The sequence below is a fragment of the Thamnophis elegans genome, chromosome 4 (genome assembly GCF_009769535.1).
Source record: "Thamnophis elegans isolate rThaEle1 chromosome 4, rThaEle1.pri, whole genome shotgun sequence".
Taxonomy (NCBI): domain Eukaryota; kingdom Metazoa; phylum Chordata; class Lepidosauria; order Squamata; family Colubridae; genus Thamnophis; species Thamnophis elegans.
Window position 1 is genome coordinate 74818229 of NC_045544.1, and position 23212 is coordinate 74841440.

General features: G+C 33.3%; 1 protein-coding gene across 3 annotated transcripts in view; it reads right to left on the reverse strand.

Moving 5' to 3' along the window:
- Window positions 1-3120: 3120 nt before the first annotated feature.
- STRN (striatin) overlaps window positions 3121-23212 on the reverse strand; it is a 40518-nt gene continuing 20426 nt past the window's right edge. Inside the window, exons 8-19 of one of the 3 annotated variants that reach the window (XM_032215175.1) lie at window positions 21741-21851; window positions 18223-18309; window positions 17570-17713; window positions 15691-15824; window positions 13600-13775; window positions 12301-12348; window positions 11647-11768; window positions 11014-11181; window positions 9908-10048; window positions 8514-8621; window positions 7414-7500; window positions 3121-7331 (exon numbers count right to left, since the gene is read on the reverse strand). In XM_032215175.1, the coding sequence (XP_032071066.1) occupies window positions 7162-7331; window positions 7414-7500; window positions 8514-8621; window positions 9908-10048; window positions 11014-11181; window positions 11647-11768; window positions 12301-12348; window positions 13600-13775; window positions 15691-15824; window positions 17570-17713; window positions 18223-18309; window positions 21741-21851 (1496 nt within the window). In that variant the 3' untranslated portion in view covers window positions 3121-7161. Of the gene's footprint in view, window positions 7332-7413; window positions 7501-8513; window positions 8622-9907; window positions 10049-11013; window positions 11182-11646; window positions 11769-12300; window positions 12349-13599; window positions 13776-15690; window positions 15828-17569; window positions 17714-18222; window positions 18310-21740; window positions 21852-23212 lie in introns of all 3 variants that reach the window. The other 2 variants (XM_032215174.1, XM_032215176.1) reach the window with 2 other exon arrangements.

A 23212-nucleotide genomic window follows, 5' to 3' on the forward strand; every position in this document is an offset into this window, starting at 1 on the left:
TTGCATCCAGCTACAAGGGTTGCATTGCTGAAATTGCATCCGATAAATCAGGCAATGCCAGATGAGAAATTTTACCTAAAGGATAATTTCAGATCTGCTCTCCAAGCATAACCATAGTGGAAGCTGTAGAATGATGCTTCTTGCACCGCCCCTTACTGGGTTCCAAACTGATCTAACAAATTGGCCAATAGCTTTTGATTTGTTTAAAATTATCAGTTGGAGTCAATGAATTTAACTTCTCAGTGTATCAGGCATGGAATATTTCTGAGGACTTCAAAGCCACATTTATGTTAATGATAGCATTTCTTTCCCAGGGTGGTGGTGAAGGCACGAAACAGGCTGACATATCACTTTCAAATATTGTAAAATAGTTTGGATTCTAACCTTTAATTAAACGTGTTGGCAGTTATGTAATGATGAGCAGCAAACAAAACATTGATTAAATATCAGTGTGATAAGTGCGATGAAAAAAAAACACGTATATGTGGCCTGCTAACCACATACTGGAGAAATAGTTTTCAGTACATTGTATTTTGCCTTTACTTACATTTCATGTGCTTCAACTGTATACCAGTCTGTAACAAGAGCCCAAATTGTGAGGCAGATAGATAGATATAAATAAGTTCACCACTGTTCTCCTTATTACATTCATGAAGACAGCATAGCCAGAATTTTCCACTTATTGTCATATAAGTAAGGAAAGCAGCTTGCTAACTAATCTTGACAACTGTTACAAACATGGTACATCCAATCGATCATAAGTCTCCTTGGGAATAATGTTTTCCTTGAAAAAATAAAAGCCCCAGTAAATGACTATTAGCATTTGAATTCTAAAACACAATAATATTTATAATAGATCTTTCACCCTTAGTAGACTAAATAGTAAAGGTTGAGCTCTAATAGCGGTTTCCTGTTGCTTATCTAGCATTTCCATATAAAGAAAGAAGTCTACAAAAGTAGCTTGAAAGTGAAAGTTCTCTACATACATAGAGCATTTCGGTTGAACCATTCTAATCCACGTTTCTTGACATTGCAAATAGTGAGACATACAAAACTACACTGATTCTGTTTCAGGACAGACTCTATATACTTATATTCATATATTTTTTTCCTATTTACAAAAAGACATTAGTTGTACTTTTATAAGTATTTCCTAAGAATTTTTTAAAAAGATAACTGGCTACTTTCTAGAACCGCATACAAAGAGGAATTACTATGCTAGGTTAGTTTTGGTGGGAAAAACAACAATTTCATAAGTGTACAATGGAGGGTCATTTGAGCACTTCTTAATATTTAATGGTCAGTAATTGTTATGTCAGCTTTCATTACTTCATTTGTCTTCTAAAATGTTGTTTTAGCCTATTATCTTTGCTTTACTTCTCTTAGTGAAGGCAGGTGCAAAGAATACGTTCAGCTGAGTATTGAAGAAACTTTGTACTGAATTTGTGAATCTCAATTCCATGCCTTCCCCCTATACACTTGTATATCCAAAAGGGTGCAAAGCTCTATCTTCTGTCTTATAGTAGCTTTTTGTAAGCTGTGGTACTTTTTCCAATAAAAATTACACAAATAGTGTTACTTTTTTTTCTTAATGAAAAAGCAAAATTCTTAAGGTTTAATATGTAAGAAACTTCAGGAGTATTCAGAAGAGGCTGTCATATGCATACTCTGCCTTGTTCATTTTCCCCAAGAGGAGACAAACAAAAAAAATGTTTCCTTGCATGCTTGAACACAGGCTTCTTATGAAATACACTTATATTGCATGAGATTATTAGTCCATGAGGTTTTCAGTATGGAAACCATATGAATTATGCATGCCCTATAGATGAACATTTTACTGGCTAATTCTTAAATGGGTATCACTATTGTTCTGATGAATTCTGAATAATCAGAATTCTGTTTTAGGCTAACAAGCCAAATGTGGGATGAGATTAGTAATAAATCAAATAAATACTGCACTGTATGACAACTGCATATTCTCAAGAATGCTACAATTCAATTGCAGCATATTTTTATGATTATCCTTTTAAGTATAACAGGTGAATATTATAACATCTCAAACATATCTAAAGTGGCTCTAACCAGTCATTATCAAATTATATCATGTATAGGTCTACCACACAACAGATTAGAAGAAATGCTTCTACATCAAAGGGAGAAGAAATGCTTCTACATCAAAGGGTTTGTTTTAAAAGGCTTCGCCAATCAGAAGTCGTCAGGTCCTAATCAAGCTCTGCTCAGTTGCCTATGCCCTGTGTAGAAGTCCAAAATGTATTTTAAAATGAATGCCAAGCCATAGCTGTTGGTGAAAAGTCAGGAAATCTGTTGCGGTCACTAAACCCTGAAACTCAACATGCCAAGCACATATCTTCCATGAAAATCTACATCAGTATATTATTGAATTCAATTGAATTGAGCTGAACAAAACTTTATTTGGCCAAATTTATTTTGACACACAGGGAATTTGTCACCAGTACAGAAGCGCTCAGTGTACATGTGCATTGATCATCATGTTGCTTTTCCTAGATTTCATGTACTATGTATTCTTGAAATTATAGACTCCAGCTAACTTGGACGTACATCACTGAAGACAGAAGCTTAGCATTTCTGTATAGGAACTCAAGAGTTTTCATCAGTATGGGCCATTGGCTATATATTACACATAGAAATACTATGCAGGAGCTAATAGGTCAGTCATTCCCAGTCCATGATTGGAAAACTCAAAAATATCTATATAACAATCTACACTGGACCAGAGTGGCAGTGTACCATTTTTCAACCTCAGCAAGTTTAAGATGTGTGGATTTCAGCTCCCAGAATTGGCTGGGCTTAAAACATATATCTATCTTTCCAATCCTTGTTTTGCTTAATAATAATCTAACATAATAAATTTGGGAGATAGTTTAATTCTTTCAAACACTGACCCCTATTGAGTTTTTTTTTTTAATTCAGTAGCAGCAATCAAAGATTATTATAAGCAAAATACACTGTATTTCTATGGAGCAAAAACCAGTTTATAAAGAATCTTTTTATCTTTCTAAGCCTCACATTCAGTGGTTTCTCCAACCTGTAACAACCATACATGCGTGTATCTGTGTCAAATGCAAAGATACGAAGGTGTTGAAAAATAGTATTTATTAGCACCCAATTTACATAAATATATATTACAAAGGACATTTATTTGTTGCTGCAATGTTTAGTAAAGCTGTTCTGTATAGTGTTACTACAGAAAGGTCCATAAGATTTTATTCAACAGAGAATGCAAGTACTGTACAAAACATTCACACTTTATTAGCAACTACCCAGAGTTACTACCTTCATTACCACATCACTTTTACCTCATATTTAATTGCAATAACAGAAGATTACAAGAAAATTTTCTTGGTAGACAGAATTACTCAAGATGCTTCACAAAGTTTGTGCCATTTGCTTTTTAAAAATTTATTTTTAAAATTGCTATACTAATTCTCAATTGGCATGTTCCACTTTTTGCATCTTTAGCTAATGTTAACCAAATGACAAACTATATTGAAAACTTTAAAGTGCATATTTATAACAGTTATGAATAACTCCTGGACTAAAACTGACAGATATTGAGTAATATTCAGTGAAGAATTCATTGTTATAAATATCCCTAAAATCTAGCATCATCACCGTTTTCTTTGTTGATGCAAAATCTGCATCAATATGATGAAACTGAAACCTAAATGGTTTTAATCAAAATTTAGGCAAACTGGTATTACAAAGCACTATTAAAACTATTTCCAGTATAATAAAAATATTGTAAATTCTATGTATGTTTCCCTGGGAGTAAATCCTGTTGATCATAGAGGATCTACTTCTAAGTAAACATATATAAGAAAATAGAGGGAATTATAAAAGCTATTTTTGCAAAGAAAAAACAAACGTCAAATGTCAAAGAGTAGTTTGAGAGGTTCATGATCATTATTGCCCATACTTCATTACTTCTATTAATCCAAGCCAATATTACAGTTTGTATCCATGATAAATACAGTGATCACATGAACTATGTAGATCCTTGTACATATTTATTGAAGCAGTCTATGGCAGTTACTGTTACCATGCTAAATGCAGGAGGATTTCTACTCTTTTTCGGGAATTTCATTTATATTTTGGGGAGGGATTTCATTTCAGTTTAGCTGTAGTATAAAACATAAGAAACGAACCACAGTTTTCTAATGAAGAATGAAAATCACTTCTAGTACTACCAAGATTATTTACCAGTTATCTCAAAGTAAGAGATTTAAATCCAAATACTCAAAGAATTCAAATTAACCATAATATTAAGAGATTTCTCTAGATTCTCTGAAATAAAATATGGCAAAAAGAACCTAAGCTTTGGCCTTCTGTTAATGCTTAACAAAAAGTCACGTACTAAAATATAACTTTATGTATGCACAAAAATTGTTCTGTACATGCACAATCCAAATCTGTCTATTGTCCAGGAGGGCAGTTAGTGAAATGCCAAGTAATATACTAGAAGAAATAAAATATATTCATCCAACTACAACCAAGCTGCATTTTGTACTTTTCAAGCACTTTAAATGATTGGTTTAATAAGACAACCAACAGGATAAATATATACTGGCACCTGTAAATCACATATATTACTATGAAACATGGTTACCACTGTGTGTTTTCAGTTTGTTGATTTACAGTACAGGGTTTCAGCATGCAGTTAAGGTATCTTTTTTTTTTTTTTGCTTCAAACAACAAATGGAGGTTTAAATTTTCTCCCTCTGGTTTGAAAAGGAAAGATAACTAGGGGAAAAGAATGTGCTCTTGAAATAAATTATGGAGGATCTAAGGGCAGCACTAGTTCACACATTTCTTCCTGTTCTTCACGAATCAATAGCTACAGTTTCAGATGTCAAGCATATGCTCAGCATTTTCTCCCTGGTTAGCTGCATGAGCAAAACATTTAAATAATTAGACATAATTTCAACTACAGTATGTTAAGTGAAGGCAGTTGATGTGATGAACTTAATTTGAATAGCATAAAGAAAAGACACACTCTGAATATTAATCAAACTAATTAAAAATGAGTATGAATTCATAGCAAAAGTGCAATCCAAGATTGCAAGATAAATGAAACCGCTTATTAATTTAAAAGAATATTTTTCAACTGCAATAGAATATATCTGTATTTAGTACAATGCAGATTGTAATATGCAATCTAAAAGACAAACACAAAATCTGCAACAGAGCAGATGCTCAATGGCACCTCAAAATTCTGGCTATTCACCTGCTTTAAAAGTCATTCTCTTGGATCAAAAATTCACTAAGCAGGATGGCACATCCTTTTATCAATATTTGAACAGGAACATTTGTTACATTCATAATTGAATCAAACATGCTGATTTATTAGTGATATGTACAGCAATTTAAACATCAGCAATTTTGTATTATGTTGTTTTAAGCAAAAAGCACAATACTATTTATGTTTTATCTTTGTATTAAGCCTCAAGAACTTTCATTACTAAAACATTGAAATTATCCATAGAATCTTCCCTTACTTATAATATATAATTACAATCTCTGTCATATATTTATATATATATATATATAAAGATATATATATATATATACACACACACACACACATACACAAAATATACACAGCTTAACATCTGTAATATCCTTTAAAAAATAAGGATATCAAGCTAGTAAAGGGAAATACACAACAGTCACACATAGATTAATGTGTTTTGTGCAGTTAGATTTTCTATTTTGACACAAAATCACAAAAATAATGAATGTGTAACAGTGTTTCTTATTTAATCAGTTTTTGTAACAAAGGAAACAACTATAACAGGTTTGGGTTTTTTGTAGCAAACCTACAAAAAATAACTGTTAATGGTACCATAACATAATAGCCAAAGATGGCCAATCTTTTTAAGTTTCAAGTACTTTCAAAAACCAAATCCAGTCACATATTCCCAACACTTCAAGGCCTGCTATATAAAACCATGACAATTGTGGGCAGCAGGCAAGGGGAGAGAATAATGCATATAGAAGACCACCATCTACCTTTGGACACTTGCAGCTTGCATTGGCATAAACCCTCCCAGTTTCGGCAAACATTATGGAATCACTGGAAGGGGGCAGGAGAGCATTGTTATTTCATATGGGTTTTGTCCATGGTAAATAGAAGTCAATCACTTCACATATCCCAAACAGTACTGCTCTTGTGTGATTTATTAGGCTCCGATGCAGTATAGTTTAGAATGCAGGAGAACAGCATACATATGTTTTCCAAACCAATAAGCACCCCAGTGAGAAAATTTAGAAATTGCATTTGTTGGGTAGTTGGAAAGATACGTAATATTCCTTAGCTCTACAATGAATAGTCATTAGCATCTGAAACTAATCAGATCCTTATTGTAAACATATGCCCCATCATCTTAGAAGAAGTTACATTAAGGGCTATACTGTGGTTCCAGCCACCCGTTAACATTCATTTCCAACAGTTTCAATAGAATTTACATTTATAAGCCTTTTACATATCTTCTTTTAACATCATTTTAGAAAATGTTATCGCATTCATATTTTTAAATAGTCAATACTTTGAATCCAACCTGTCTATTGTAAGATTCTATAGGCTGAGATTCTGTGACTCATTTAACCATTCAGTGCTAGAAAAGGAGACAACGAATTAACTGTCTCAAGGATATGAATTGCATGAATTTCCAATAGGGGGAACATTCTAACTTAAGATCTGTTTGCTACGTCCTCCAACTTGTTGTCCTGTAAAAATGCTGGCTGGAAGCTCTTAAGAGTTGCAGCCTTAACACTTTTGCAGCACACCAGGTTGGGAGAAGCTTATCCATTAATACCCAAGCAAGATGTTAGCCTTTGTGTTGCATAAATTGATGCAGCATCTCATTTTGCCCAAGGCCAGCCTAGACAAAAAAGGACACTTTCAAAATTAAAATGGTTCTTCCATAGATTGCTTGAAATAGGGAGTTTCCAAGCTGTCAGGACTGAGATCATATAATCAGAAGCAATTTCTAACATTCATGGAATTGAAGGTTACAAGAAGATTCTTGCTCTTATCTTTTGTACAGCTTATTTTATAGATATAGACATATATATTTATAGATATGTACAAGGCAGCTACTAGGACAGGGAAGTGTTGCATCATACAAAGACTTTGGCAAGTGCGTCTGCTCCTGCACTGGCAATGTAACATTTGGTGGGATGGAATGCCACGTCATGAATGGATTCATCGTGCTTTTTGCGATGAGCCGTAAATTCCTGGATGCAGGTTTTGCTTTCAAGGTTCCATAAGCGTATAGAACAATCGTGGCCTAAAGAATAAGAAAAAAATCTTACTTTTGTGACCAATCCTGTTGTTAGCAAGACACTTTTAAAAACACAAAATGTACTTACTGCCGGACATCAAATACAAGCCATTTGGATCGACAGCTAAACTTGTGACTGCATCCAAGTGGGCTACCATAGAGTGGATCAGTTTCCCTTTGCAGTTGAACATAGAAATATATTAGAACTTGTAATAAGTTTAAGATATTAAAGAAAGTTAGGAATGTAAAATGACATGTACTCATACTGAACATCTATACTCTGTCATGTATTAGCACAAAGCAGAATATCTTATTCTTAACGTACTCTAGTCTCTTTGCTGAATAATCACCTAATTATGTACTTTTCTTGTCAGTGTCACCTTCACTGTATAATATGCTTCTCTAAACTGATACTTGGGTCACTGCATCTTTATTAGTACCCAAAGGAAGAGCTATGCATCACCTTTACAGTTCTCCCCTGCACTTCTCAAAAGTAGAAGATGTAACTTCACAAAGCCTGAACTCTTACATAGCTTTGAAGGAAGAACTGTAAACACATTTGCAATATGTTGCTCTGTTGCTTGCCCAAACTCTTAATCAGCTTCTTTGCCAAGCTAAACGGTTAATTCTTCAACAGAAATGTATTCAGTAAAACTGAGTCCTGATTGCACTACATGTTTCTTCCTTTGAGCATATACCATAAGAATTATAAACAAGCATTTTAAGGAATATAATTTACAAATTTACTTTCATTATGTTATGAGCAAAACAGGTTATAAGCAAAAACAGTCCAAAAATCTTTTCTGGAAGAGTTTCACAAGTTTATACAAAGAACAAAAATCCTCCACAGATTTTAACAGCAATCTCATTTTGCACTATGTAGAAAACACATTAATATAATTTTTTTTCTCCAGGTCTCTTTTTTAAAACTATGAACAGATCATACCAGCGACAAGTATCAGAGATTTCTACCATAAAGACAATGCATTACCCACTTAATTCTATAGGCTGCATTGCTCAGCCAACAAGCCTTTATTCTAACAATAGTTTTTGTTTTGTTTGTTTGTGGTTATAATTGGATACTGATTTGGAAATATTTACCATTTAATAAAGTTATTTTCAAATTGTAGGTGATCCCATATTATTTTGGGTTTTTTGATATGTTACATAGAGGAACAGGCTACTTACCTGTGTTATTGTCATAGAATTTAATGTGCCTGTCCTCATGGGCTGTTATGCTTATTGGAAGAGTTGGGTGGCTGATTACTTTGTTTATTTGGCAAGAAGTGTTAACTGCTGTTGACAGAAAGCACACATGCAAACAAAATCAACTACAAAAAATTTTCAAGTCATATAAAATTCTGAAACAGACTCATCTAGTAGGCCATTATGATGAAAGAACATTGTCAGGACCCAAACAATTATATTCTCATTATTTAAACCAGCTTTATGTTATTAGGCTCTCTAAACATAGTGGATTCCTATATAAAGCACACAAAAGAAGAACAAATGAAATACCGTATGATTAAATGGACTAGGAACTTTGGACATAATATAATGATGGAACAATAGGAACTTATGTGGTGAAAAATATTCAAATTTACACTATGTTATAACATAAAAGACAAAATTTGATAAAATTATGTAGCGTTGATATTTGACTATAGAAAAATTGTCAAGAATATATAAAGACACTTCAAATTTATATTGAAAATGTGGACAACGTAAAGGGTCATTTTATCATTTCTGGTGGACTTGTAAAAAAGCTAGAAATTTCTGAGTTCAAAAGCATACAAACAATTTTAAATATCAACATTCATCTGAAACCAGAAATTTTCTTGCTGGAATTAATGGGCAGTCAAGTAGCAAAGAGCTATGGAAGATTTTTTTAATATATAGTTACTGCTGTGAGACTATTATTTGCATAAAAATGGAAAGTTTCTAAAATATCCACAACAGAGGAATGGTTAATGAAAATGACAGAACTAGCAAAGATAGCAAAATTAACTTATTTGATTAGAGAATGATCAACAAGTACATTTGTCAGTAACTGGAAACCCTTTATGGAATTTTTGCTGAAAAATTAGAAAATTTTTCTAACGTGCTTTATGGATTTGAAGATTAGAAAGCGTTGCTTGTAGAAAGAAGGAATTTATGGTGTAATCTTAGACAGAAAGGATAAAATATAAATACATTTATAATTGCTGTCAAAAAAGATCAGAAGCTGCTTCTTTATTAATTTTCTTTCTGTTTCTTTCTTCTTCTTTTTTTGGTGGCAATTTTTGTTAAGGACTCTTTAAGAAGTTCCCTTTAAACGGTTTTTGGAAAGCTTAATCAATTTCACAGGCCTTCCTTCTGTGCCTCCAAAGCAAAAGAAATTATCTTCTTAATTCATTCAATTTGGTTTTTAACACTTCACTACCATTTTCTCCATTATGCTTAGATAATTAGACAGACCTATAGACACACTACATCAATCTTTTTGGAAGATTTTTCAACAAATTAAAATATCCTAAAATAATGATACTGATCCTACAAATATCCTGTCCCCACCAACTCTTGTTGCAGTATTTAATACATACTAGTATCTATATTGGAATCCAAGGTAAGAATGTGTTGATTTGTTTCCATGTTAAAAATGCTTGTATATCCAGTGTTAAATGATGCTACCATAAGGTTTGGGTCACTGCTCACTAGATCCACAGATGATGGAATTCCCATTTCTACAAAAAGAATGTCCAGAGTACAAAACAAGTTTAAAAGTTACTTTGAAGTTATAACCTAAAATGCCTATATTTATGTTAGCATGAGTATTCAAGTAACAATAATGTAAACATTACTTGAGAAGATGACATACACAAGAGATATGTTTTTTTAATTACATAATAAACAATTTTTGAAGTGTTGGGATAGGAGACAACTATCTCAACCGTGAAATCACCAAAATTTTAAATAAACATATATCTACCTACTGTATCATTTATTCAAGATTTACCCAACCAGAGTAACATCAGAACAAAAAAGCATAAAAAACACTCAGTGAAACATTAGGTGGAATCAGCATACAAATAAATCTAGCTATGCCACTCTTTCTACAAGAAGAATCCCACCAACAGCTAAAATGAAAACACAGTTATAGGAAGATGTTTTATGTTATAGGAAGATATTTTATGTTGCACAAAATTGGATAAAAATATACTATTGGAAAATTTGGAATAACCAGAGCAATATTTCTTTAAAATGAATAAACACTACTATTTGATATGAAGATTCCAATGATGAAGCCATCTATGAGATTCTCAAATTATAATATTTATTCCACAGAATGATAGAACTATCTTTAGGCAAGCATTTGAATAAAGCTCATTAAAGTATCAATAATTTCTTTTTCCAGCAATGACTACATTACTTTGCCATACAACACAGTGTTTCTCCAGTTTGGAGTTTTATTCCATATTTGATAGGAATATATTATCATCAAATACAAGGTTTCCTCTTGTTTTCCTGTGATCAAACCTGTGTAGAAAGTTTCTTTTTCTTTCTTCACAATGTCCTTTATACTTAACAAGTATAAAGAAGAAATGAAATACAATAAAACTATACTATATACTATAATACTATGTATGTATGTATGTATGTATGTAAAGCAAATACAATGCATTCTAAGACACAGAAGATTGTACAGTACCTTGATTATCATTAATTATATTTAAAGCAGGAGAGATCTCCAAAGCCTTCCATAAACGTATGGTGCCATCTGCTGAACAGGAGAGCAAACGCTGGTGTGTTCCACTATAAACCAAATCCCAGACTGCATCTGAGTGGCCTACAAATGCACCTCTTAAGATGGAAGGATCTGAGAACAAAAACATATATTTCAAAATGATAGTTCTTAGAGTTTGGAGGCTTTATTACACTAAAATATCCCTGCCTTTTTAAAAGAAGTACCTTATTTTTTATAACACCAATTGGTCTTTCTAATCAAGAGATTATGGGTTTATTCTAAATCTTCAAATTTATATAGCATTATTTTATAACTAATTGAGGGTTGCTCCTGAGATGTCCTCTACCTCACAACCCATTTCCTAGATTTTCATATCATCGGGTTCTTATAAATACATAAGATTAATTAATTAATATATTAATATTAAGCTACTTCTATACAGTGTGTGTGTATACACACACACGTTTTATTTATATATAAAATGTAACACTATATATAAAATAGAGTATTTTTTCTTGATTTCATGTTGAAATCTAGTGAATGGAATATGTTTCATAATATGCAAAAATAAAAGGCAACAAAAGAAGAATCACTAACCATATGAATCATAAGGATCAATATTCGGATTTGTAATATTCCAACTCTGGATGAGGCCATCAGTGCCACCACTGTAACACTGCTCACCATTGTTGCTCATCACTACACAAAGCACTGGACTGCTGTAAGGGAATGACACCACTGATTAGAGATTTTTTTCCTTAATGACAGATAGTCATCCAATACTAATATGTCTAATTTACAGTAGAAATAATAGATGTCCAGATATTTTTTGTCTTGGAAATGAAGAGCTAATGTGCAGCATTCCACATTAAACACAAATAAATCTCCTAAGTGTGCTCCCCAAATCAATTTCTGTATCACTTGTGGGAGAAAGCTTTAAAACCTAAGAATTACCTCTGTATTCTGCATAGTCCACAGAGATAACAGCAATAGCAGCAAGAGAAACCAATGCAATAATTCAGCCAACTGTACCACCAGTACACTGTAAGAATTTCTTAGTTACCACAAGCATACAAGGTATGTTTAGAAACATTCAATGTGTGGTGAGTTCAGCTTCAACCACAAAATGAAGCAAATGCTCACCACTAATTCATGGTTTACATAATCCCTCAGTTTTCTTTTAAGAGAAGCTGCAGGGTTACATCTGCAGCAACCAAATCACATTCTATCTTTTTGTCCACATTTACTTACTTATGTGCCCTGAAAGTATATATAGGTTCAACATCAAGTGAAGTGCTCCTAAACAAAAAGGAAAAGTAAGTTATCATTTAAGTTATTGCAAAAACAATCTTGCAGAATCAGGTCAACAACCCGCTGCGCCTGGCATTTTGTTTCTCACAATAACCAACCTGATGCAACTGGAATGTTTGCAAGCAAGAGGCAGAGAGATGCTCCTCCCCCACGATTGTTTTTGAGCTATTGGCATTCAAAGATATAATGAGTTTTTAAGAACAGTAACCCTTAAGATACTGTTCTCCATGAGTTCATCCAATTCCTTTTTAAAGCCACTCAAGTTAATAGCTAACATCGTTTTATGAAGTAATAATTCTTCAATTATTAAAAATGTGCTGCCTGGAATGGTTTGACATTTACATTTTCATTGGATGGCCCTTACTTTCACCAAGAGATAAAACTATTTATGTGTCCATTTTTTCATATTATGCAGATTTATACATCTTGATAATGCCTCCAATTGGTTCCCTTTCTCCAGGCTATAGTCCCAAATATTCGAGCCTTTTCTCATAGAGAAAGCATTTGAGCATCTTCATTTTAGTTTCTTTCTTCTGAACTTATTTTAGTTCTATTATATCCTTTTATAAATGCAAAAACTAGGACTGTGTACAGCACTTCAGATGTAGACATATCATAAAGTTATAATGTTGGCATTTTCATTTTTAGTTCTTCTCCTAGTGATTTGCATAGCATAGAATCTGCATTCTTCTTTTGCTGCAAAAATGAATTTTTGTCTTCACTAGGCCCAGATTTTTTATTTCTGGTTAGTCATGGTCAGACCCATCAGTATATAAATGAACCTAGTATTTTTTGCCCAAATGAGCTTGATTGTACACTAATTTAAATGTATATAATACAGCCACTGCAAAGATGGCTGCAAGAGAAACTGTAAAATAGTACTATTCTATCCTCTTTCTCCAATAGTAAACTTTCTCTATTTCCCAGTTATTTTTGTGAATGCGAGGAGCCATCTATTTGCACACAAACAACATTGCAAATGTCTATGGAGATTCTCAGTCATCCAGGTCATGGGTGTCCCCAAAGCTGAAGAAGCTTCTTGGATGAGAAGTGAAACACCTTCAAAGAAAAACAAGAAAGTCCAGTTTCCTCTTGAAAAAGCACCTTTGGGACAAACAGCATTGTACCTAACATCATCTAAATTACTCTCACGGAAGATAAATCGGATATAAAACATCATTTTTGCAATTATATTTTTTCAACCCTACAGGACTGTATGTATTTCAACCATCAACTTACTTTTTTGCTGGAGAGGTTTTTTGCAAATTCCACATTTTTAATGTATGGTCTTCTGAAGCAGTAATTAACACTGGTTCAATTGGATGGAAAGCCAGGCTTCTTATTCCATCAAAATGGCTCCTTAAAGTAAACTTGGGATTCCAAGTCTTCCTCAGAGCATCTTTATTGTTTGCTATCTATTGTAACAAGAACAAAAACTAGGCAAGCCAATGGGAATATACTAATTCAAATTATATTAATCACTTGACAGAGGATGTACTTTACTATAATGTTATCTCAGTAAAGACTAGCAAAATGTTAGAAGTTAAAATGTTACTGTTTTTTCAACTTAGGTATGAATCTCTGTATTAAAGTTACACATTAAACACATTTCAATAGCCAATCAGAAATGTATACTGTAATCTACAAAACAGCACTGATATAACCTGCAAAGAAATGTTTCCTCTCTTTCTTTCTCTCTCTCTCACTCTAATTCTCATCTTTTCATTGACTCTTCCTTCACAGCCATTTCTTGGTTTTAAATTCACGTACTGAATTCTCACACTACGGCAGACCTTAAAATAAATGTTTTGGAAAATCAGAATTTATTACCACTATTGAGTAATACATCAAATGTTTGCAGACGATTTCAGCAGGTCTCAACAAACACAATGGGTTTTTAACACATGAGTACTGTTAACTGTTTGTAATCTGTCCCACATGCAATACAACACAATAGCAGTGTTGGAAGGGACCTTGGAGGTTCTTCTACTCCAACCCCCTGCCTAGGCAGGAAACCTTATACCGTTTCAGACAAATGGCTATCCAACATCTTCTTAAAGACTTCCAGTGTTGGGGCATTCACAACTTCTGGAGGCAAACTATTCCACTGATTCTAACTGTCTAACTGTCAGGAAATTTCTCCTCAGTTCTAAGTTGCTTCTCTCCTTGATTAGTTTCCACCCATTGCTTCTTGTTCTACCTCAGATGCCTTGGAGAATAGTTTGACTCCCTCTTCTTTGTGGCAACTCCTGAGATATTGCAACACTGCTATCATGTCTCCCCTAATCCTTCTTTCTATTAAACTAGACATACCCAGTTCCTGCAACCATTCTTCGTGTTTTAGTCCCCAGTCCCCTAATCATCTTTGTTGCTCTTCTCTGCACTCTTTCTAGAGTCTCCACATCCTTTCTACATCGTGGTGACCACAACTGAATGCAGTATTCCAAGTGTGGCCTTACCAAGGCATTATAAAGTGGTATTAACACTTCATGTGATCTTGATTCTATCCCTCTGTTTATGCAGCTTAGAACTGTGTTGGCTTTTTCGGCAGCTGCTGTACACTGCTGACTCATATTTAAATGGTTGTCCACTAAGACTCCAATATCCCTCTCACAGTTACTACTATTGAGCAAGGTACCACCTATATTGTACCAGTACATTTCGTTTTTCTTGCCTAAATGTAGAACCTTACTCTTTTCACCATTGAATTTCATTTTATTTGATAGTGCCCAATGTTCAAGTTTATCAAGATCCTTCAGTATCTTAAGCCTGTTTTCTGGAGTATTGCCTATTCCTGCCAGCTTGGTGTCATCTGCAAATTTGATGAGTTCCCCATTTATTCTCTCATCCAAATCATTGATGAAGATGTTGAAGAGTACTGGGCCTAAAACAGAGCCTTGGGGTATTCCACTGCATACTTCCCTCCATGTAGATGCAGTTCCATTGAGGACTACACGTCGAGTGCGGTTGGTCAGCCAGTTATGAATCCATCTGGTGGTGATGCTGTCTAACCCACATTCTTCTACTTCATCTAGTAGTAGGTTATGGTCTACCTTATCAAATGCCTTACTGAAGTCAGTAAGGCAACCTAAATCTGCATAAGCAATCTATTTTTCCCTTTTCTGTCTCACTCTAATTTAAAATCTATGTTGGTCTAGTCATTTATTCATCTGATGAATTGAGTTGCAGCTCAAGAAATATACCTTTTAATAACATTTGGAAACAGTGCAGCCATTCTTCTTTTCTAATTAAATGCTTCTCAGTGTCATTAAAGAGTTTTACCACTATTCAAAACCAAAATAACTGTAATATTAAGAGATTAACACTTACATCATATGTTAGTGAATCTGCTTCATTGGCTACTGTAAGGCCTGCCAATTCCCCAAGGCCAAGTTCACTCTCAAGGGCCTCATCTGTTCCCATAATGAAAGATTTCCCAGAAGAAGGAGGGAATGTTAAAGCTTCTACTGAAAGACAGAACACACATGAATCCATAACATGTAATGCATTGCATGAAGACAACTTCAATTATTAATACCATTTCAAAAACAAAAAAACTGTGACTTCTGAGGAAGAAATGGCAACCTGAAGACGGCTCTGCCACAGTGAAATAAAGAGCTGTTGAGCAGACCATCTTTTTGTAATTCCTCTCCAGACACAGAAAGGGTTGAGATAATCCACAAGTGCTCCCTATGGTTGTTCCTGCTGGAAAGTGCAAACCAATGATCTCCATCAGGTTTAGAACTCTGGAACACAAGGGAATAACCATCTTGCTCAAACTACAGTCACCAGCACTTTGAACTATATCTTTATGCTTTTTTTTACTTGATTCTTTCATTTACATTACCACAAGATTAACTGGCAAGATACAGTTCATTTCATAATTTTCTTAATTTCTCATTTGCTTAATTTTATCACAGTAATATTGGCCCAGAAAGTATTTAATGATATATTGATATCTAATAAATATAGTATTGGAGATGTTTGTTTTAATAATTCTTATCAAGCCATTTATGTTCAGTATTTTTCTAGCAACTCAGAATAGATTTCATAAATTATAAGCAGCTCTCATTAGCAAAAACTCTTCAAGAATCCAACATAACTATATGCAAATCTTCCTATTCAAAATATGCAATTGCTCAACTTTCCCTAATTCATTATTTTAGTCTAGTAACCATAGATTTTTAGATTCATAGAGGACACCAAAATGGCAAGGTTCATTAGCTGGCATTATTTTTATACTATCTTTTAATTGTTAGTTTGATGAGTTTTAGCATAATATTATCAATATACTGCTGCTTCAAAATATTTACAAAATTCCTGTTTGATTATTTTGCTTGTAGCTTTCAATTTGTTTGTAGTTTCCATTACAAATGCCCAGTTCAAATTTAAAAGCCATTTTGGTAATGACTGTTAATTGAAAAATGGGATAGAAAGTGCTACCAAATTAATGACTTGTTTTTGAAAACCCAGCTTTATTTTATTTATTTAAAATAGTTATATATCCACCCATCTTATATCAAACACTGGATGGGCACCAATCAATAATTAATATATATCTTATAAAACGATAAACATTGTAAAACCTAGCAGCAATTCTAGTTTCATTAAACTCGAGTCTAATTTAACAACTGACCTAATCAATTACCAGGAACTGCTAGAAAAATATTTTTTTAAATAATGCAATAGGTATCACAGGAACATTTTACTATGGAACTATGTTATGAGTTCCCCCCTAAAAATTAGTCATGTAAGGTAGATAGAAAACAAACAGATTAACAGAGTTGGAAGAGACTTTGTACTATATGTCATCTCATCTGACAAATGGCAATCCACTTGTAAAAGTACTATAAATGATATTAAAGTTTTTATAAACCTAGTTATAAATTTTGATCAATTACTTGGTTAGATTTTTTAAAAATGATCTAATTAACTAAAATTAATCTTTTGACTTGTTAATACTGAAATATATTAAAATAGGGGGGGACCCCCAAGCATATATTTATTTACTTCAATAAATAAAAATTGCAGGCTTATACTAAGGCCACTTTAAACAACTTTTATTACTTAATACAACATTAATTTTTAAAGCAATAGTTTTACCAAGATAAAACGTTAATACTTACAAATATTAAGACTGTCTTGGAAGTTAAACCTAATCTAAGCCTAGACCTATATTTTATGTATACTATATCCCCATACTTCTTACCTTCATCTGTTCGATTTATCTCTTGCTCAATAAGCCGCGAAGTACTGGGTCTCGTGGGTGGCACAACAGAAGGCTGTAACGCAGCGAGATCATCAACATCTCTCAAATTAGCAAGCATATCTTGCAGTTTTGACCTGTTGGGTCCTGGCCAAAAAAAGTGCAAAGGTTGGATTAGCATTAACATTGTCAAAGTTGTTCTGGCACTAATGGCAATGGGTGCTACCTTGGGCAAAGAAAAACATGAATGTGATTCAAATAGAGACGACTAGCTTCAGCAACAACTAAGATAAAAGCATGGAATGAGGTGCTGAGAAGAGATAATAATGAAAACAAAGGTGTGCATACGTACATTCACACTTTTATTCACTTTATGAACTTGCAAAATGTAAAATAAAACCAAGTGAAAGCAAATGATAAAACACAAAGTTTTCTGAACATTAAAATACTTGTGAATTGTATTTTTTTGCACAAGTTTTGAAAATTTTCCCCAAATGGGTAGGGTTGCAGCTTTATCAGTTGTGCCATAATCTTTAAAAAAGTGATTAGCTTTAAAAAAAAGAGGGAAAAACCAAACAAAATCAAGCAAGAATAACTTTTTTTGCTCTTCCTCAAACTACATGTGGTGAAGACCCCATGCCTTTCTCAACACTTACCTGTGTTTTGCTCCATCATTTTCCCACATCCCTGTTTTGATTGTTTTATAAAGGACTGAGGCTGAAACATATCTTCGGTAGTTTTTCCTGTTGTAAGTTTAATTAAGAATGGGAAAATATCTTACCCACAGTCCATAACTGTTTTTCCTATTCTAGTAAATACAGCTATTGTTAGTAGCTAAAAGCATTCCAACACAAATCTGAATGTACTGTTGCTCACAAGGCCTTGCTACAATAGCCTTGCCAATCTTGGAAATATTCTCATACCAGTAATTTGACCCATTCTTATTGATGAAACTCTTAAATGGTAACAGCACTATGAATATTTGCTTTGATTGTACATCAATGTAATTCAAGTTTAAAAACTGGAAATATATAGTATACAAAATTTGACAATTATCATTGACCAGATCAAAATTAGATCAAGTTTTATATTTGAACACTCAGATCCCTCCAACTCAGATTTCTACATTTAAATTTTCATTGGTCTGATAAAAGAACTTCATTAGTTTTAAGTTAATGTAGCTTATAAAAAATTAATTTCCTTTTCCGTAGCCTTTTGTCCTGAACAGATGCTGTACAATTTCTGTCATGGCAAAAAGCTACTTGACTTCACACCTTTTTTATCAGCCAAATTTTGTTTGGAAGAGATTGAGGGAGCCATCCATTTTGCCCATTGTTACCTCTAAAGTTTAAAAAGAGAGATGCTGTGAGTTTCATAAATGATTGGGTTCCACAGAGTTTACCAAATTTCTAATCAAATAATTTCTAGTCAAATCCCCCCAACTCTTCACCTCACACATGGACTACACATTATTAATCTGCATATTAATTTGCACACCAAATCTTTTTGTCAAGTGTGCCAAACAATAAAACCTGAAAAATACCTTCCTATTTATCAAACTTAACATGATTCATCTGCTAGGTGACAGAAGCTGCAATACTGGTGAGGTGACAGAGCATAAAACTAGATATCTGTATCTATGACTGAATAGCAGAAGCCAGCACAAAGAGCATGTTTATGTATTTGGGGATTCATTTTGTCAACTAAGATGCCTATCCTGCATTTCTAAGGGATATAACTCACACTGTTCAAGAAGTGTTCTTCAAAACTCTGATGAGAGAGTTTTCACAAAAATAAGGATGGGAAAAATATATAAGTTGCAAGTGCTGCCTTCCACTTGTGAAATCAGTATTGGCAATTAATCTTGAAAAGTAACATTTAGAAAGCTACAATATATGTTAACAATAACAAGATGAATTAACTAAGCCATATTATATTTGAAAACTGATGGAACTCCGGCAGTCTATGCTACTTGAAATATGATATTTAAAAGCCTGATACTCTCATTGTGTGTATTTTCAATTCACATTAATTATTCATCTTATTCCAATTCCCAAATTATGGAATACTGTACAAGAATAGGTAGACTCAAAGTGGCAAAAGTTCCAAAATCTAATATGAAGGAAGCTAGCAAACAATTTTCACTGTGAAATCCATTAACTTAGCTAACAATGGAATCAGAATTGACCACACATATTAAAGTAGGTACTATTTAGATTTTTAGTTGATTGGCTCAGACCAGTTGCTTTAAGCTTCCATAGTTAAATCAAAAAAGATATGAAAGTCTGAGAAGTTGGCCAGACTTCCAATTTCTGCTAATAATGTTGTGTACACAATGTTTTGACAGAATGACATGGTAGGGGATAGGACTGCTATAGATGCTACAAATTAGTTATGTGCAATCTCAAATTAGTGAGCTGGCCTTATTTATCGTTCCTGTTAAATTCAAATGGAGGAATATAAGGAATTGACTAGATGATGAGCATATTCTCTCATAAGTCTCTATGAAATACATGTTTCTCCTCTTAACAAATGCCTCCCAATGACTTCTGAGGCAAATATACACCACTTGCTATTCATCATATCTGAGAGACTTCATTCGTCCTTCATGAGTCACCTTATTCATTGGTTTGTGGATATGAATAAGTATGCACAGCAAACTACAAGTATTTTTCATAAAATTCCATTGTCCAGTGTGCCTTTTGTCATTATATTTGTTATTTTTAGTACCAAATATTTTTGCACTGCTTCACATTAAGAGTAATCTAATTAAAATATTGGCTATTCTTTTTAATTCCATGATAGTAAGAGAGATAACACTATAAACTACTTTAGAAAAAAATGCTAAAAATTAGCAATTAATACAAAATAATGTACCTAACAATTGGCAATAAGCTAATTCATTAAATCAGTGTTGCAAACATATCAATAATTTAAATTAACCATCTTGTAAATGTCAACCTCAATGGTACCCTTCAATTATTATCTAAGCTTTTGTATTATTCTATATTCATTTACAAATACAATATCTGTATATAGAATTTAAATCTATGACTTGTATATTTGGTAAATGTCTGCATGATGATTTTTATTTTGAAAAATGGAAAACATAATGATACACAGGGCTAGAAATTAAATTTTGAAAACTGATCCAATTGTTTGCCTGGTTTATGTCATTCAACTTAATTCAGTTATTATATCAACACTAATCTTAATAATTAATATATTTTTCCATTTCGAGCCCTGCATTCAAGTTATGAGAACAGCATGATCTACATGAAGCAAACATTAAAATATAAACAAGGGCAGAAATTAATTTATTAACTCTCATTCTTGTTAAGGATATGTCCAGACCAAAATTCTCTACTCTAATTCTTTATATACTGATTTTATTACTTAAATACTAAGTTCCTTTTCTCATTGCAATATTCCCAGCACTATAGAAGTTTCTGTTTTGAAACATGCCATTAAATTCAGACACTCTACACCCAACTATGTATACATACTTAAAATACTAGTATGCGTAAAAGGCAAGAAAAACAGGGAAAGCAAGAAATGTCTTTTTATAACATCCATTAAACTTATTGACTTTATGTAAAGAGAATTACCCCTAAGCTGTCATAAATACAATAAATCTGTGAAAAAAATCTGCACTTTCAACAGGCTGCCTTCAGGTTAATCAACAACCTGTGTATTAAAAACTGCTCTACAGAAAAATGTGAAGTCCAAGTCATCTGTAACACACAGAAATACAGAATGGCTCTTTGGGACTTGGTCGTAATATAGGCAAAAATAAATCAGGTGATATATATGGAGAAAAGATTAATTATTGCAGTATTATCTTTGACTTCAAAATCCCAGAAATGCAGGAGCATTTCACGATGCTATTTATACTACAAAAAGTTCTCTCACATAAATATTGCCTGGTTTGGACAAAACTTAGCAAGACGTACAACATACATTATGTTGTCAACGTACACAATATTAGTATTACCAACACATTTAGATTTTACGTGGCATTAATTTCCACCCCTGGTAACTGTAAATTGGAAAGCATTCAGGAGCAGCAAAGAAAAAGAGTAAGTAGTTTGAGGAAAACATTGAAATAAAGATAGCACTGGTGAAGTGAAAGAGGCAGGATTTGTGAATCTATGGTGCAATGTTTTCCACTTACTCTTCACCCCCTTTTTCCCCTTGCGCTCCTTTTTGTACTGTTCCTTCAGTTTGGTTATTACTCCCTGGTCCACATTCCAGGCTTCAGGCATGAGACACTGGTCTTCCTTTTCTAGACAAATTAAAACAAACGAAACATCCTTTTTGTGTTATTTGGTTTCTTACAAATGCTTTATTTGTGGAGTATTGGCAGCAGCTGGTGATCAGTGAAATTTTGATACCAATGATGTTGTATTTATCCGCTCAATTTATATGGCTGCTCATCTCAAATACATGACTCTGGGTGGCTAGTGGTACAAATCAATATTCTAAAAGTGTATAATAACCTTATAAACAACATGGATAGCAGCTGAGAAAAACAATAAAACAATCAACATAATTGCAATACAGGCTCAGCTACACGTCCAGAAGGCTAGGCTCAACGACAAAACCAAGTTTTAAGGCTTTAGGAAAGCTCAGCAGAGAGGATGAACCTGAGCTTGAAAGGAATGATGTTCCAGAGGGCAGGCACCACAACATAAACTCTCTTCTTGGATCCCCTCAGATGACACTGCATAACAGAACTTGGAACATTCTTCTCCTGCCAGTTCTTAGTGAGTGGTCAGAAAGAAATGACCTTGCAAGTGACCACTGGTCACAACCCATGTAGGACTTTAAAGGTATCTACCAGTACCTTCAATTTAAATCTGGAAGCATATAGGCAACCAATGCAACTCATGGACTAGAGACTTCACATATTTTTGAACAACAGGCATCCTTAATTGCCCATACCACTACATTTTGCACCAGCAGAAGTTTCCAAATTCAACTAAAGTATAGCCACATGTAGAGCACATTCCATCAGTTCAATTAGGAAGTAACCAAGGTATTGGTGACCATTAATAGGGCCTCACAATTCAGGAACAGGGCAACTGACACATAATATGCTGCCACTAAAGGTTAAATTAAATTTGATGGTCTTGTATTTCTTCTCATATTCAATCTTGTTCACCAAGAAAGTATTATAACTCAAACCCAGTCTGTCATCATCTCTTTGTTAATAATAGTTATAATATCATCTTTGATTTAATCCATATTATTCTAATTGTTAAGACATTTTTAGAACAACAAATATGTAGCTGGTGCTAATTTTTATTCAAGTCAGAATAGAAAATATTTAATTGTAATAATTTCAAGCATGTATTTTAAGTTCTGCTTGTGCATCTGAATATCTTGTCAAATTTCTCTTCTACTGTACAAATCTTCACAAAAGAAAGAAAGCTAAAATTTAAAGTGGAAAAAAGTGCACGGTTGCATCAACGATATTAACAGCAAATCTAAGCACTTTTTTCTTGAATCAATTAAGAAATATATTTCATATTTAGTTTACATGTTACAAGATATAACACAAGAAACATGCCACACAACTGCTTTCTGAAATTGCTCTGAATTATACATTAATGAGTCCTAAAGATGATTTTTTTCTTCCAATTT